An 18,449-nucleotide genomic window follows, 5' to 3' on the forward strand; every position below is an offset into this window, starting at 1 on the left:
CAGGAGCTGTCTTAAGATCTGCTCAACAGCCTCCCTGAGTGGCTGAGAGGACACAGCATCCTATTCCTGGGAGTAGCCCCTGTGAGCCAGGACCAAGAGGAAGCTCCAGTTAGCCAGTTGGGAACAGACCCAAGAGGGGAGCTATGAGGGACAAGGGCCCGGAAGTCCTGCTTCCACTGTATGTATTGGTTAAAACCAAATACATATGTATTCCATAGAGAAAGTATTAAATAATTGGAAAGATATTCAATAAGCAATTATTAATGATAATCTGAATAGTGTATGCACAGAAAATTTTTTCTTTCCTATAAATAGTTATTTTCCTAGTGTCTAAAGATGATCCATGTTTGTATGTATGATTGGTAAAAGATTGGTGTTTTGTAAAATCAAAAGTATATACTTGAAGTTGTTATCAATCAAATATAAAAATTCCACAGGCCTCACAGCACTGTTTGGCTTTATGAGATTCATGGAGACATAGCCAAAATCAGATAATTATCTATAACTCCTTCTCATGAAAGGTCAGAAAAAAATGATGAATCAAATCTGCTAACAAAGTGATGATTAGCTTATGTTTTATGTCCTCAAGAATCTGCCTTTCCTCAACTAATTGATTAGTAGAAATTTCCTTCCCAGGACCACTCTTCAACAGAGGGCCCTTCACACTCTAGTATGAGAGGTACTGGTAAAGTTGGACAGTGTGCAGCTTAACATAGCCACAACACCCCATGCAAAAAGCTCACAACCATATTCATTCCTAGATAAAGCCTTTCCTGAGCAAATTAGATCTCTCCCTCCACTTTATGTGAAATTTTATTGCCCTCCATTTTTATATTCCCTTAAATTGTCATGTGGTCTCTGTGTGTGCTAAAGTAATACACTTGTACATTTTTATTTCCTCTATACAACAGGAAATGTTTGAAGTTGGGTAATATGTCTCATTTTTTTTAATCCCTGGCAGTACCTGTCTCAGTGTCCCGCACACTGTGTAGTAATCAAGGTGACCACTAAGAAACACAATAATGAAAATAATCAACAACATTGATTAAGCTCTCACCGTGTCCCAAGCATGACATGCTCTGAATATATTATTTTATTTAATCTTAGCTATAGCTTTATGTGTTACAGATTAGTAATATCTTAATTTATAAAGTGTTCATCAATGTTAAGCTACTTGTCCAATGTTAAACTGCCAGTAAAATTTAGAATTAAAGAGTGAATGAAGAAAATATTTCAATCTCTTGCAGACCCCACAAGCTTTGTAGTCTATAACTGAACTTAAGTAAACACAGTTTATTAGGTGATAAGTTTATTAAGTAGTGGTACATGCTTTGGTCTGAATGTTTGTGTCCCCCCCAAATTCATACATCAAAACATAATCCTTAAGGTAATGGTACCAAGAGGTGGGGTCTTTGAGAGTGATTATGTCATAAGAGAGGATGGGATTTGTGCCCTTAGAAAAGAGGTCCAGTAAGTTTCTTCTTAATGGATGAAGAAACATTGGAAAAAACAAGAAACATGGAAAAAAACACATGGTCTGTGAGAAAAGAGCCTTCACCTGACACTGAATCTGCAGGTGCCTTGATCTTGGACATTATGGCATTTACAAAGGTAAGAAATTAATTTGTGTTATTCATAAGCCACTTGGCTTATGTTTTGTTACAGTAGCCCAAATATATTAAGAGAGTAGGACCTGTGATTATTATTATTTGGATCCATGGCATGGTATACATTATATTTCTCTTAATTACTAGAGGGAATAAATGAATGAGTGAATAAAAAGATTCACAATTTTGGCTGTGCATTGAACCTCACTTCTGACTGAGAACCATTATTTTCTTTTAAATAGGATGCCCATAGGATCCATTCATTACCTAAAGAAATGGAGGCTCAATTAAACGGTGATTTGCTCAAGGTCACACTTCTAAAAGCAGTTGGTTAGAGAATTAGAACTAGACTTCAAATTTGAAGCACCTTTCCTTATAACCTTTTATCTAATTGTTGAGACATATAACATGTTTGCATTAAATAAAATTGAGAAGGATAGAGTACAAACATGGGTCTTTGTGTTTGTGTGTGTTGTGGGGGACTTCCAATTAATGAACTTCTTGGAAAGATCCTATGTCTGCTTAGCAAACACCTGCCCAGGCTCCAGCCTTTCACATTGTCTTTTCCAGGGTTGTTTCCAAGTTTTCTTCTTTGACTGTGCTGCAAACGGTAAAGGAACTCCATTCTGCTCTGAGCCTGACAATTTGGGTGCTGGGGGCTAATCTCATAGGCTTCCTCAAGTCTGAGTTTGTTGTCTCTGCAGACCATTTGGAAGTGAGGCAGTGACCACTGGTTCACTTTCTCCCTGATGCTCTTTCTTGGACTAGAACCACATGTTATGGAAAGATTTATTTATTTATTTATTTTGACTTATGAAGTGATTATTCCAGGGAAGATGAGGCCCACAAGCCCAGATTGGGATGATGGGAAATCTAAACCCATATCATCTTTTTCACTATTCTTCTACTGAATCACATTCAGACCACGCTTCTGGCACCTTTCCAGGTGTTTTGAGAGGAGAGCCTGGTTCTAAGATCTAAAGAAACCAAAATGTAAATGTAAGTCAGCACAGATAGACTAGTGCTGGACATTAACCACCATCCTTCCATGGTGGAGACTAGATGACTCCAAGAGTTTAGGCTGTATAAACTGTATGCCAAGGCTCGGGCCTGCAGACTCATTACCTGTTGTCATGGCCATAGAGATGCTGAGTATTGGATGCTGTTGGTAAGAGAGCAGGGAGGTCTGGAAATGGCTGCCTCTAGCTGTATGAGGAGAGGAGGACCTTTGATTCCTATGGGCATCTTTCCTACTCCCACCCTAGTCTTTCACTGTGACCCAAATCTATTTTCTGGAGCTGACCTCAGGTTTCCAATGGCCAATGATGATGTCAGGATCTTGAAGTGAACACATGCTCATAAGAGGGGACACAGAAAAAAAAGTATATATATATACATATAGAATATATATTTGTATGTCTAAATCCTTGACTAGCTCATAGCTCTCCACCTCCACCTAACTGTGTTTCAACCTTGAGAATAGTAACTGCCTTGAGTGGGAATGAATGGTGAGGAAGAGAAAGGAGGGCAGGAGTCAACAGACTGAGCCATTGTGGCCTCTGAAGCATTACATAAGAATAGTCAAGAAGAGTTTGCAACTTTCTGGAAGCCACCTGCCGCCCTCGATGGTGGGCTGGCTGGTGGCACAGGAGGCCCGGTACACACACATGTTCCCTTCAGGAATGCTCCATTTGCTTGCACTGACTCCTCCACACACCACAATCTGTCCCTCTTCTGCCCTCCTTCAGAGCTTACTATTCAGTCTTGTGATCTGAATGTGGCTGTGCTCCCTAGGAGGGTTTGACTAACCTGATAGTTATATGCATTCTATTTGTTGTTGTTGTTCCAAAACTGGCATCTAATCATAAAATTGATCCTTGTATGTATATAAGCATCCTGGATGGTGCCATCTGTAAGTTCTTGGGGAGGAGGAGTGTAGACAGGATGAGTTTTGGGACTCAACCTGGAGCTGTGGGAAAGACCCTTGTCATAACAGGCACTGAGGCTCTCACAGTGACACCCTCACAACATTTCCTTAAAAAGACGTAATTTGAGATTTTGAGATTAAAATTTATTGTCAAAGGTGCATGTTTCTGATCAACATTGCATTGCCTGGGAGAGAAGAAAAGAAGAGAGGTGTCTAACTCTTGTCAACACGATTTCACTAAGCAGAAGTGTGCATTGACAGATGAGGGGGAGGAAGGGAAGAAAGAGTGGAGAGGAGGGAGGAGGAAGGCGGAAGAATAGAGGGAGGGTGTTGGGGGAAAGTGATTGCCTGAGCACAGAGTCATTCCAAAGATATCATGAGCAGCAAATTAAACAATCCTTCAGCAAGAATTTTGACAAGGAAATTTCATTAGGGATTTAAATCTCTATGGAGGCTCAAGTTGCTGCATTAAGATGGGAAAATTGTGCAAATATTGTTCCTTAGAATAATGTTTGCCGCAGGTCACTGAGTTTCAGTCAATGGAAATTTAGAGTGATAAATGTCCTGTTGAAAACAACTAGAGGGAGGAAGGTTCTAGGGGAGAGAGGAAAGAGCCAAGAAGTCGGGAGCTAAAGCCATAGAGTTATTTGGAATAGAAGTTAGACTCCAGAATTAACTAGCCGTGTGACCTTGAGCAAGTTTACTTTGCATCCCTGAGGTCTTATTTCCTCATCCATAAAATGTGAGCAACTGCCATTCCACTAGACTGCAATCGTGAGTGTTTAATGAGACAATCCAGGTAAAGCTGTTGGCACAGTGCTTGGCACATGTTAACTTCTAAATACCTTTAGTAATGATAACGGTGGATAAGGGAAGTGGGCTAGCATTTATCTGGTATTGACTCTTTGTTGATCTCTATGATATATGCCCACAGGTTTTATTGTTATCATTGCTCAGATGAAAGCCTGAGGCTTGGGAGCCAAGTAAATATGCCAGGGCCATAAAGAGTAAATGGTACCTAACTCATTCCCAAGTGTTCATCATCCATGATTTTCTCCATCACTGGTCTATGGGGTTTTCACAGCCTAAATCCTGTTTGCACACCTTTGTATTAACACAATCTGACAGATTAGATGGTCCTTGGTTGGTGCCCAGAAAATGCTGCTGGAATAAATTAGTGATTACGCAAAAAGAATGAGAGCACGGATGAATGGAACAGAGAGTGCTGTTTCCACTTAAACTGTGTCTTGGGGACTCATCCATGGGTTCTTAATGCTTCTCTCTCATTTTTCTATTTTAAGGAATTTTGACATTTTAACCCACATAAGGACTTGCCATTTTACAGAAAACAGGACAAAAAAGAAAATAATTCCATACAATTCCACAACACAAATAATAAAACTCCTTTTTAAGCATTTTAGTCTATTTTTTTCCACCTTTGGGCCAACAGATATTACTTTTGCAAACTTATTTTTTTAATTGATTATAAAAGCTTTTTATAAACAACACAAACCATAGCAAGAATAAATGAATTCCACAGATACAAATCAGGCAAAGAAAAATAAAAATCAAAGAGAGGGAGATTACACATGTAAGTGGCCAAATAGACACAAGGCCTCAAGGGTCTGTTGTTCAATGTGTGGAGGTCAGCAGCCTTAAGGAACTCAGGTGTGAAGGATATGCATTGAGCTTGGGAAAAACATCATACCCTCCACTGCAACTTATATTGAAATAATTTTCTATCTTGTGGTTTCACTTTACAGAAACACCCCTAACAAAGTTATAATTTTTATGGGAATTTAATAGGACATGACAGATGTGCCATCTGATATTTTACTTAAATATAAACCTATCATTGATTACTTAAAAATGTTTTCATCATTATAAATATTGCTGCATTAAATATTTTTATGCATCTTAGACCTAAGTTTTCAGGGATAGTAACTCTGATCATGGTATCATTTTTTTTTTCTCAGAGGAGCAGTCATTATGGTGGGTCTTATCCTCCACTTTTGGACTGATGGACAAATTGGATTATGTTTTTTAAAGAGAGGGGTTTTTTTGTTTGTTTTTGGTTTTCACCCACTTTGTACCATAGGCAAGACCTTGTCCATGATCTTGTACTTAAGAGACATCCTACAATGACATATGGAAAGAATAAAGAGAGGGAGGGAAAAAGCCTAAAGAAAAAGCTTCTTGATAAAGAAAATAAGGAAAGGGAAGGAAGGAAAGAGCAAAAAAGAAGGGAAAGATAAAGACGCAACAAGAAAGAAAGAAGAGAAAAACAAAAAAGGGGGGGCTAGCTACATCAGGAAAAATGAAAAAAAAAAAAAAGACAAAAAAGAAAAAGGAGAAAGAAAGAAAAAATTAGCAAGCCTCTTTTTCTATGCCAGTGTCCTAATATTTCAAATAGACGTCTCCAAACACAACCGTGAATAGCCTTTCAAATACCAGTTTAGCAAGTGGCCAGAATCACAAGATAAATAAAACACGTAACAGTCCAGCACCCCCATCCTCTGTGGGTAATTCCTCGAGAAACAGTGCCTCACATTTCTTAGAACAGAGATATCAATGGCTGGAGGGCTTGCTAGCATTGGGGCAAACTTCATTTTTCTCCAAGAAAGCTAAATTTGCAAAGAAATGAGTAGTTAATTATTGGATGATCGGTTGCCTTGCCAAGATGGAACAGAATTAAATTAAATTAAACAAAACTGTTTTCTTTTTATAGAACTTTGCATTTACTTGAGGAAATGTAGCCAGGAATTCAGGAGAAAAATGGAAAAAAATATGCATTTTGAAAAAACATTGAGAGATGAGCAGACACACTGGTTATGCACCAAATGGGCACTGACAACCAGGGCAACCTCTGTCTGAGTCACCACCAAATATTCTGCCAAAGTCTGTGTTATGTATAAATAATATTTAGAAAACCATAACTTTTGCTTTTATGATCTGGAAATATCTGTCATTATCCTCAATGAACTAAATTGCTGACTCAATAAAAATTCTTTTTTTTCCCCTTTGGTCATGATTCAACTAGCAGCTACTGAAAGAACAGAGAGATATTTGCAGAAAAAGTAAAAATTTCACATTTGATCAAAATTGGGTCTTTTCATATAGAAAGTTTCTTTTTATTACATATACAAACAGAAACTAACAAATGTCAATATTTTTCAGGGGCAAATTGTCTTCATGAATAGAGGAAAAATAATTTGTCCTTAAGACAGTAATTGCTGATGTGCAAATAGTATGGCTAAAAAGGAAGTTTTTGAAGTTTGTTTAACAACTTCTTAGACAAGTTTATATGCAGATATTCTCTCACTTCGATAAAGTAAATGTTTAATGGTTTAATATTATCACAAATTACCAACTTAAATGCAAGAATCCTAATGTGTACGATACTGTAATTGCCATAACATATTTCTGAGAAAAAAAATAAGCTCTTTTCTTTTTTAATATCCTTGCTTTAGGAATGAGGGAGTAGGTGGTGAAGAGATCCAATAGATAATAGGGAAGGAGTCACTCGGAATCCCAGGCAGAGGGTAGAGGTGGAATCGTGAGGCCAGGCTCCACCTTCGGGATAATACCTAGGCAGAGTTAGTTCTGAGCATGCTTTGAACATTAAACATTTGTCATCAGCGTCTGTCCTTGGCAGCTTTCAGAGACACAATTCAGCTTTCAGCGGAGTTAACAACCAGCTGCTTATATATTGCGTTAGAAAGAAGAAAAATGCTTGACCTACTTGGATCCGATAAGATGGAATCAGTTTTCGGCAGAAATTGATCACAACGGACTCCTTGGTAGCCTTCTTTGCACCTGAGAAAAGGGGATAAATGACAAACATACGCATGTGGTTGTGAAAGATTCAAGATTTCAACAAGTTAAACAGCCACCAATTACATAAATGTGAGAACAGTACATTCATGCTTTTGATTCAGTCTGTTTCTGGCATGGATAGGCAGAGGCAGACGCCTGATTCTATTTCTGTGCTAAAAGAAGAAAAAAAGCATAGCTTTGCTTTTATAGCTTTATATGTAATACCTAAGGAGCAAATTGGATAGCATTTTAAGATGCCTCACAGCAATCTGAATAATGGTTATCCTCAAATTATAATTCTGTATGCAGGTGCACTTTTCATTATATAACTCACGGTCTCTAAAAGAAAGTCAGAAACATTGTATTGCAAGTGGCATTTTTCTATTAAAAACCATTTTGCAGTAGAATTCATCAGTTACAGATTTTGGCTACTGCTTATTTGATTTCTTTTTTGTGTTATCAGTTTATTCGTTTGCTGATAGCCCCTTTTTAATTTTTTTAACTTCTTAGCTATTCTTCAAGTCAGTGTCACCTAACCAGTTTGCCAGAAATAACAGCATTTTATCTGGCAAGGTCTGAAAGGCATCTCCAAACTCCCATTTTTCTCTCTCTATTTTTCTCTTTTACATTCAGCAAACATGTGCAAAGTGCCTTCTTTCTACCAGGGATTGTACCAGGCGACTACCCAGAGGCAAGCACAATTCGGAGGTGAGGAATTTGCTTGGAAGCATCCGTAATGAGGCATGTCCCTGCAGCCCTGCCAGTCCTCTTCCGGGTCTTCACACAGCTTCTTAGTCAGGGCTGCTTGGCCACCTTGGACAGCAGCAGTCCATCAGCTGGCAGTTCAGGGAACAAATCCAGCAGAGGCCCCAGACGCCTGCCTCTGAACAGTCTCCTTAAGTGGGGAGGTGGCATTTACTGGTCTACTTGAAGCTTAATCTGTCATGCTTGAGTTAAGCAAGGAAGCATCCGTTGTTGCTTATGGGATGAATCTGTCCTATTTACAGAGGAGGAAATTGTGCTGCTGGCTTAACAAAATCAGATTTAAGAAACAATTCTCTGGTTGTTAGAAATCTGTGAAATCAACAAAAGAATTCAAAGAGACCATTCTGTCAGAGACAGAAACTGTGGTATATTTTTTTCCCCTTAGAATATGCTTTGTTTCTCTGAGTGTAATAAACAATTAGATAAGGTCTTTTGCAACTGGAGCAGCAACATGGAAAAGCACCTAGGTAATTTTTCTACCTTTCATTGGGAGCCAAATTGGAATTCAGATAATTGGGCAGACTCTCTTCAACACTTTTTGAAAGCTTGGCACTCTGGAGTGTTTTTGGCATTTTTCCTTGTAGGCTGAGGACAAAGACCTCTGATATATGGGTATCCCAGATACCCAATAGACTGTTGAAAGAATTTTTTTTTAAGCAGACACATATTTTCATGACCTTTTAAAAATTCACTTATTGCACTCAAAAGAAAGCAGGCACATCATTGCTTCCATAACAGTAAAAACTCAGAAAATAAAAACTCAGAAAATATTTGGTATGTAAGCACATCTGTGACAAACAAAGTAAATTCCTGTTTCCTGAAAGCTGCCCTAATGTTATCAGTTTGCCCTTTTTAGAATTACCCACACCATAGGGGTACAACTTTTATTTTTCCATAACGATGAGTTATGTCCTTAGTATGTACTAATGTGTGCATTAACTTTTTAAAGATTTTATTTCCAAAATATATGGGAGATTTTAAGTATACTTTGTGTATCTTTATTTAATGTAAGAATGGTATTCTAAGGAGATACCTTTTTTGGTTCTGTTCTGGTTTTTAGTGTTCTTCCTTACCTAAAACGTATTATTCTATTTGTGTGTGGGAAAGGAAAGAAGAAAAAAAAATGTTTGAACATTTTTCCAGAGTTGGAAAAATGAATTTTCCAGGACTATGAGCCCACCCTGGGGAATTAAGGACTCATGAGGTATTAGGAAAACTGCACAGTGAGCACCCTCACCCTGCCGTCATACCTGAGTGCTGCAGGATATCAGCACGTGGATGAGGAGGCTGCCCAAGCAGACTAGAGAGCCCAGCAGAGGCTGTGTGGTTGGACAACCCATAAACCCCGATCCTTTGTTAAAGAGGCATAGTCATTGCTAATTGCTGCTGGGTTTAAACACTAACAAGATCAAATCTCCGCTTAAACATCACACATATATCACCTTGATAAATCCAGAGTCATTCAAATGTGAAGATGGAATATTGCTAACGGAAAATATCAATGAGGTGGATTTACAACAACATAAAAGACAAGCAAAGAGAACAAAAGTCTCAAAAACGCATAGCTGGAGCTTGGCATATTTTCTGTTACTGTGGTAAACACATCTTTTGAGAAACAGCATTGCATTGCTTGTTTTGGTTGGGGGTAGTTTTTGTGGAGATTGAAAGTGCTTTTGTTGGGTGGCGCCTGTGGCTCAACAGAGTAGGGCCCCGGCCCCATATGCTGAAAGTGGCGGGTTCAAACCCAGCCCTGGCCAAAAACTGCAAAAAAAAGAAAAAAAAAGTGCTTTTGTTTATCATTTTTCTTGCTTTCTGCAAGATATAAGTAGAAGAACAAGAGAAATTCATAGAAGGTCATTCTGTTTATTCTTCTCAAAACACAACAGAATCACTAACATTAAAAAGTATACGTGTAATCTTTAACGGTAAATACATGTTAAAAAAAAAATAATAATGCCTTGGTGGCGCCTGTGGCTCAGTGAGTAGGGCGATGGCCCCATATACCCAGGGTGGTGGGTTCGAGCCAAGCCCTGGCCAAACTGCAACAAAAAAATAGCCAGGTGTTGTGGTGGATGCCTGTAGTCCCAGTTACTCAGGAAGTGGAGGCAAGAGAAAATCACCTAAGCCCAAGAGCTGAAGGTTGCTGTGAGCTGCAAGGCCACAACACTCAAGGGCGATCAAGTGAGACTTTGTCTCAAAAAAAAAAAAAAAAAGATCAGGCCAATAATCTATTATTTTTCTACTCTGCATTGCTTTCAAAGCTCCACCCACTGCATCCATTCCCTATTCTTTGTGTTTCTTTATTCCTTAGAAGTCTTACATCACAGAAATTATATTAGGAAGCATGGTGTTCCTCATTGGAGTATGGGCACATTTTGATCCTACAAGTAAGTGTCCTGAGAACAGGGAGCTGAGTCAACACACAAAGTACAGCCAAGGCTGACAAATGCAGTAGAACCTCCACAGTTGGCACCTCCCTATGGTGACCACCTCCTTAAGGGACCTAATTTTCATAGCCTGGACATGCTCCATCTGTATGTGAAAGTGATAATCTTGGTCACCAGCCCACACTACTAACTTCAGAACATTTCCATCTCTACCCAGTTCTCCTGAAAGCCAGGTGCTTTCAGCCCATTTCCTGAATAACAACTAAGGTGGAGCTAATCGTAAGATTAGTGAGTAGGAGTGAAGGCTGAACTCCCAGTCACAATCGACAGCCTCCCCACCACTTGTACATCATTCTTCAATTACTTCCTCTTCCTAGTGCTGGGAAAACAAAATGAAACCTACTTCCTGATGTCGACCACCTCTGTAGGTTGATTGGGTTGTTACAGAGTCTGGACTGGTCAACATACAGAGGTTCTACTAAAATGAGAAAATTATTATTAATGGTGAACAAAACTCACAAAACAAACTCAGTATGCAAGAGTGAAAACATGTTATGTTGACAAAAAATTAATCTCAAATTCTAAGTGTATATCTACTCTGAGGTGCCAGTAAGTTCTTGATCATGACATTTCTTTTATTTCCATATTTAAAAGGTCGTAGGGAAGGACATAGTTGAAGAGGCCGTGTCCAAAGCAGAGTAGGGCAGATGAGAAGCTGAAGAGCTAACTGTGAAAGGGAAACCCAGAACGAGAGAGATTGGCATTTGGCTATTGGGGGAGGATGTGTGGAAGGGGCTGGAAACTTTCTGAGCCCAGTTTAAGTATCAGACAAGGTCTCTCTCTTGATGACCCTCAGGGCCAAATTACAAACCAGGGCCCTCCTTTCCCTAGGGGTAGGGGAGTGGTGCAGTTTCAAATGCAGTCATCACCATTTCTATTCCAGACATTCTCTGGGCTTCGTCCTTACCCCCTGCTCTTGTCCAGGAGTCCCTGAAATAACAAAGCACCCCCTTCTCTTATTTTTTCCTCTTTGACACTGTTATTGAGGAAGAGCCCCAGTGGCTGATTTTAGTGATGTTTTAAAAGGCAATCCTAGAGCAGAAGAGAATGGTACTAGCAATAATAATAATAATGGTACTCTCTCAATAATAATACAGAGAATGCAACTTCCACGTCTTTGGATGAAATTCACTACCTGTTCTGTCTGGTGTTGAACCTATGACCTGGCCTGAGAAAGAGGCTCAAGACATTTGAGGATGTTCCTCCAGAAATCAGCATCTTTGGACTAGCTAAAAGTGCACTGCTAACGTCAGAACATTTCCATCTCTTCTCAGTTCTCCTGAAAGCCAGGCGCTTTCATCCATTTCCTGAATAAGAACTAAGGTAGAGCTAATCATCAGATTAGTGAGCCTGAGTGAAGGCTGAACTGCCCATGGCGATCAACAGCCTCCCCTCCACTTGCATATCATTCTTCAATTACTCCCTCTCCCTCATGTTGTTGGGAAACAAAATGAAACAAAAAACAAAAGGAACAACACAAAAGAGGTTGCACTGAGAGAACAGTACAAATTATTCTCTTGTTCCTATTGTTTTGCTAGCAATTTGCTCATGAATGAAAGTTCTCCTTACCTCACTGTTACCTTCCCCATTTTCACTCTGTCTTTATTCTTAGAAACTTGATTATCTCTAATATAGGGGTGGCCCAGTCAACATTCCATCTCTTAGCTCCTGCCTTCCTCATCAATAATCATCATGATTAAGCGGGGTTGGGTTTATATTTATACTCTGGCTTTCCCACTTCATTTTTGTGTGGATGTACTATAGACAAATTATTTAATATCTTTGTTTCACGGTTGCAACTCAAATAAAATAGGAATGATACCAGAAAGGAAAAAGACAGACAAGCACTCATAATTGATATTATACAATTGCTTAACGCTTAAAGTACCTTAACCTATTCCTTAAAATTGTTATGGCAAGGGCTGGGTGTGGTGGCACATGCCTGTAATCCTAGCACTCTGGGAAATCAAGGCTGGCTAATCCCTTGATCTCAGGAATTCAAGAACAGCCTAAGCAAAAATAAGATCCTGTCTCTATTGAAAAAAAAAAAAAAAATTAGCCAGGCATTGTGGCAGGCCAGGAGGCTGAGGCAGGAGGCTCCCTTGAGGCTAGGAATTTATGGTTGCTATGAGTTAGGTTGACACTAGAGCTCTCCAGCCAAGGCAGCAGAGTGAAACTCTATCAAAATTTAAAATAATAAAAAAGTTTCTGTCTACATAAATAGATTTTATACACAGGTAATTGACAGAGACAACTATATGAAGGACACATATGTACATGCCCAAATGTTTCCTGCAATCCCAGTGTAATGTCTGGTCTGTGCATAAATGCTATGGAAGGTTTCTTGCTTGGAACTTTGTTTGTAAACATAGAACTTTAACTAGCATAAATCTATAACTTTATGAGGGATATGGTGGCAAACTGAATGGATGTTTTCCTCACCAGAGCAACTTCGATGCAGAGAAAAAAGTGGTCATTTCTTTTTGGTATGACAGGAAAGGAGGCACTTGGTTGGTAATACACAAGTCCGCTCATTTTTAGGGGCCTTTTAAATGCTGATTTGATAAAGAAACAATCCTTCTGAGTATTATTCAAGATCTTTTGCCAATTATCACCAGCTTAGGTGTCAAATCCTCGGTTGAGGAAATGGAGTAATCATTAGAGTTTAAACTTTCCATCTTAGCAGCAGGCGGATCTGGAGTAACACCTGGCTTTGAATCCAGGCTGCTTGTAGTTCTGGCCCTCCTTTCCTTTGCCTGAAAAATGAAGATGATAATAGTGTCTATCTCCTAGCATTATTATTAAGAATAAATGATGTAAAACCTGTGGTTTTACACAACACACATTCAATAAATGTTAGCTTTTAGTATTCTTTGTATTTGAAATTATCATCCCAGCTTTTCAAGTGAGGGGCCAGAAATTGAGAAAGGTCAAGTACTTGATTCTAAAACCACACAGCCAGCAAGTATTTGAACTACATGCAAACTCAGCGGGGCTTGACATCAAAGCCCTGGCTTTATTTATGGTACCCTCTGAAATTCTTCCTGGAAATCTAGTGGACATATAAACTGCCATACATTCAGCCTCATTTCCCAAGAATAGGATTTTAAAATATGACCCAAATATCATGACCAGTAACCATGATTTATTTTAAAAGTGAATGACCTAGATTTGTAAATTGCTGTTCAATCTCAAAATGTTCTTAAGTGAGCCACGTCACAGGCATTAGTTGCTGTTTAAAGGCATATTTCCTTAGCCTTCCATTAATTTAAAATATACTCATCAACTATGGGTAGAAAAACCTGTTAGAACTACCACCAAAGAATGATAATGATATTTTCTTCCTTTTTTATTGATAAATGTAAATTGTATACATTTGGAGGGTAAAAGATTATGTTTTGAAATACAGTAGAGTCTCTGTAAGTTGAGCACCTGAGGGTGTGTAACAAACTGGTCAACATATGGAGGTGGTTGACTTAAGGAGTTAGGTCTGTTGTACTAATAAATACATGTGCTTTACTTTCTGTTATGAAAATTAGATCGACTGAAGGTGGTCAATGTAGGGAGGCGATTAACTCTGGAGGTTCTACTGTATGTATATAATGTAACATGGCTAATTCAAGCTAATTTACATTTGTATTACTCACATATTTATTTATAGTGAGTACACTGAAAATCTATTCTCAGCAATTTTAAGTATAAAATGCATTGTTATTACCTATAGTCACCACATTATAATACATTTCCTGAAATTATTTTTCCTGTATGCTACTAGTGAGGATGTCAATTAGTGCAACTATCATGAAAACAGTAGAGAGGATTTTCGAACAATTAAAAATAAAACCACCATGTGATCCAGAAATCGCACTAGTGGGTACATATCCAAAGAAAATGAAATATTGAAGAAATATCTGCACCCCCATGTTTATATCAGCATTATTGACTATAGTCAAGATATGGAATCAACCTAAGAGTTCATCAATAGATCACTAAAAAAAAATGTAGTATGTCTACGTGAGGCAGTACTATTTCGCATTACAAAAAAAAAAAGAAGAGAATTCTGTCATTTGTTACCACATGAATGAAGCTAGGGGGATTTATGTTAAGTGAAATAAGCCAAGCACAGGACAAGAAATATCACACAATCTCACTTGTATGCAAAATCCAAAAAAATGTTGACTCCCCTATAAGCAGAGAATAAAATGGTGATTATCAGGGGCTCTAGGGTAAGGACTGAGGGGATATTGTTCAAAGGACAAAAACATTTTTTGACTGCAGACTATCTTCAATTTAAAAACCAAAGCCAAAACCCAAACATACAAATAAACAAAAAATCAGAGGATGAATTTCTCAACAAGGCAAACCAAATTGCCTAGTGTCAAGGAGATGTTCAGGCAAGAGGCTCAGTCTGAATGCAAAGTGTGTGCTGGGTAGACCAGAAACCTTTCTAAATGAGGAGTGGGTTCACAAAGTATTAATAGTATTAGAATGCATTCCCTTCCTCAACCACTCATCTCTGAAACTGAGATCTGTGTTTGACTATGGAGAATATTGTCACACTGATGAAAGTGTAAGCTTTCTTTAGCAGAATTGAGAATTTAATTAAATGATCTTATTTAAAAATGAACACTAATTAAGACAGCAAGATCTTTAAGTTATCCAATTGATATTAAAATTACCTACAGCCTGGCTGTAGGTAGGTACAACCTTTCCAAAATCTTTTTTTAATTGTAAAAGAAAGAATCAAACACGGAATTGTTTTAAATAGCAGAGTAACAGCTGCTCTCCAACACCTGAAGGTTTTTTGTGTATTATCAATAGCTTTCAAATATAAAACTTTATGTCTGATGCAACCACAGCTTATGATGTCACTGATGTTTCCTGCTAATGAGGTGGTATCTGACATCTTACATAAATATACAGATTTGCTTTAAAATTGTGCCTTTAACAAAGTTTGAGTTCAAATATAGGCGAGGATCATCAATTCATCCTAAAATTGCTATGATTTTAAGCATAAATTTAAAATCATTTGCTCATATCAGGGAGGTACGCCACATAGTCACTATTTGAGCCTTAAAGAAAGAAAAGGAAAAGAAGGAATCCAAGTCTGAGAAGTTAAAAAAAAATAATAACAAATGTGTGTTAACTCAACTGCAAGGTCTTCTCAACGCATAGAGCATTGGGGACTTGTGTCAAGAAGCTACCCCTATACTTCATCAGCCAATTTCAGGGCCCTGGAGTTAGCAGCCCATTCGCATCAAGTCATTTTACTTCCCATTATGGTGCACTCACTCTTGGAGAATCAGTGGCTGAAGAACTGTCATATCAGTGTGAGTAAACATTTTAGTCTTTATAGAGATTTCTGCCCCTACCTTGTCAGGAGTTACCTCAACCTCAGCACCTTATTAACAAAATTAGAACACTTGACATGGGGTGTGGACATACAGCACAATTTAGGGTGCCTAGTAGTATTAGTAGTAGTATCCAGAGCAGCTATCTACAGTAAATAGCCCATTATCTAATTTAGCTTTGATTCTACCATATCTAAAATAAATTAAACTACTTTTCGTGTAAGATGGTAAGTAAAAGAGTAATATGGTGTCCCCTTGAAGGAAAGACTTCATAACTTTACTCTCACATCAGATGGTTGAAATAATAATTGTCCTTACAAATAACAATAGGATGAGCGGTATAACAATGACAAGGGGAGAGGGGATAGAATTTCACTCCATATCAATTTGAGAAAATACCATGTTGTTATATTTCTAATATACCTGAGATCTATTATGATCAATTTGAGATTCTAATTTTCAAGGCCTGTCATGGGAAAAAAGCCCTCTCCTTGGGATGTGGGACACTCCTCAATTTTGCCACTGCAAAGGGTGATAGAGCCTGTGACTAAACTCTCAGAGGTCTCAGACACCCATCCCTAAGTGGGGTTATTAAGTCCCACTGTAGCACATACTCTGTGCATGTGTGTGCGCTTGTGCCGCTGCAGGCACAAACACACACACTGCCCTCATTTCTTATAAATGCATTCATGAATTAGACACCATAAATAGATAGCTTGGGTTCTTACAGCAAAGTCAGAGGAGAGTCAGGGTCCCTTCCTCTACTTGTCCAGGTAATTAAAAGTTGGCTTGAGGGCCTTTGCATTTCTCAGCCAAAATTAGAGCAGAATTTATTGTCACATCCACATCCCATGTTTCTTCTTTATTGTTCCAATTTATGACCTTACCAAGATTGAGATGCTTAAGGCTCAACCACTGAAGATTCATCCTTTTGCCTCTGCTTGCTCAGAATTGGAGGAGTAATTGACATGTCCAGCCAAGAAAAGTAATGACCGTGATTGTCTGATCCCAGTTCATCAAGAAAAATAAAACTACATCACAGCAAGACATCCTTAAGTTGCTGTATTAGTCAAATTGAGCTTTCATAACAAAATACCATAGACTGGGTGGGTTAAACCATAGATGATTTATTTTCCCACATTTCTGGAGACTGGAAGTCCAAGATCAAGGTGCCAGCCTGGCAAGGTTCTGGTGAGGGCTCTCTCACTGAGTTGCAGACAGTTACTTTCTCATGATGTGCTCACTGAGGGTAGATCTCTCTCTTTCTCTTCTTATAAGCCCACATTCATAAATCATGAAGGCCCCACCTTTATAACCTCATTTAATCTCAATTGCCTCCTAAAGAACCTATCTTCAAATATAGTCGCATCGTGGTTTAAGTCTTCAGTATAAGAATTAGAAGGGACACAATTCAGTCCATAGAGTGGGGAAACTGACACCTACCAATTAGCAGAGACAAGGTCTTGAACTTGGATTCTTCTATCAATAGGATTTCCACATAAAACAAAGAACACCAGTTAAATTTGAATTTCAGATGAACAGCATTTTTCTATAAGTTATCATACATGTAATATGTGGGACGTACTTACCCTAAAAATGCATTCATTGTTTATCTAAAATCCAAGTTTAGCTGGCTGTCCTGTATTTAATTTGCTAAATCTAGTGACCTTACCTATGTGGAAATACAAAAAACTGAGTAGTTAGAGAAGTAAGAACTGTCAGCAGAAACATCTAAATTAAAGTTTAATATACCTGTGCATATTATTTTTGCTATATCCCATTCTGATAAATTTAGCAAACTCTGGTTTTAAGAAGGAGGTTGGAGCACATTACACTGGCTCCTGTAAGCCACACAAGGGGTGTAATGAGCTCAGGCAGTCTGCAAGGGTAGAATATGAATTTGAATACTTCCTTCTCAAATGGCTCAAAGACTGAAAGGCTACTTCAAGGATATGGTGATGATAAAATGAAGTAATGTTGTTTGTAAGTGTTGGGTGTAGGTGTCAGACTTGACTGTGCTTATCACCAGCTGAGACTTCGCATAACATCTGAATAGACCATAAGAAGATGCTGGCCAGCAGCCCAAGTGAGATGGACACGTCTTTCCTTCTGCGTCTCACTTTACTGAGGATAATTTTAGTACTGAGGCACTCGTAGATGCGCTATTGAATTCAAAAAGCAGAAAACACAGATGTATAACAAAGAGCAATGACAACCGAAAATCAAAGATAACACAGGAGAGACTCATGTGGAAGGTGGTCATGTCCTGTCCGGAATATTCTATTCTCAGAAGGAGACAGCGAGAGAGTATGCCATCCACAGAGATCAAAAAGGTGAGCCTTCCCTTCCTGCACTATGTGGGTGACTTCCCTGAAGCAAAACAGTACACAGCTTGATCAGGAAGAGTGAAAGAAAATAAATCTGGGTGATAAATCTTATTAAAAGTCATCCTAATGATTGACATTTTAAAGGAAAGAGGGAGCTCATTAGCAAATGAACTGATAAAACCACTCACAGCATGCTTCAAAAAGAAGTG

At 38.5% G+C, this 18,449-nt stretch overlaps 1 protein-coding gene across 9 annotated transcripts in view; it reads right to left on the reverse strand.

The window, feature by feature from the left end:
- The window catches only part of NRG3 (neuregulin 3), a 1,182,620-nt gene that overhangs the window by 313,755 nt on the left and 850,416 nt on the right, over positions 1–18,449 (reverse strand). For all 9 annotated transcript variants that reach the window (XM_053585933.1, XM_053585932.1, XM_053585937.1 and 6 more), the window contains exon 3: positions 7,277–7,350. In XM_053585933.1, the coding sequence (XP_053441908.1) occupies positions 7,277–7,350 (74 nt within the window). The remainder of the gene's footprint in view (positions 1–7,276; positions 7,351–18,449) is intronic.

The sequence above is a fragment of the Nycticebus coucang genome, chromosome 3 (assembly GCF_027406575.1).
Source record: "Nycticebus coucang isolate mNycCou1 chromosome 3, mNycCou1.pri, whole genome shotgun sequence".
NCBI classification, from domain to species: Eukaryota; Metazoa; Chordata; class Mammalia; order Primates; family Lorisidae; genus Nycticebus; species Nycticebus coucang.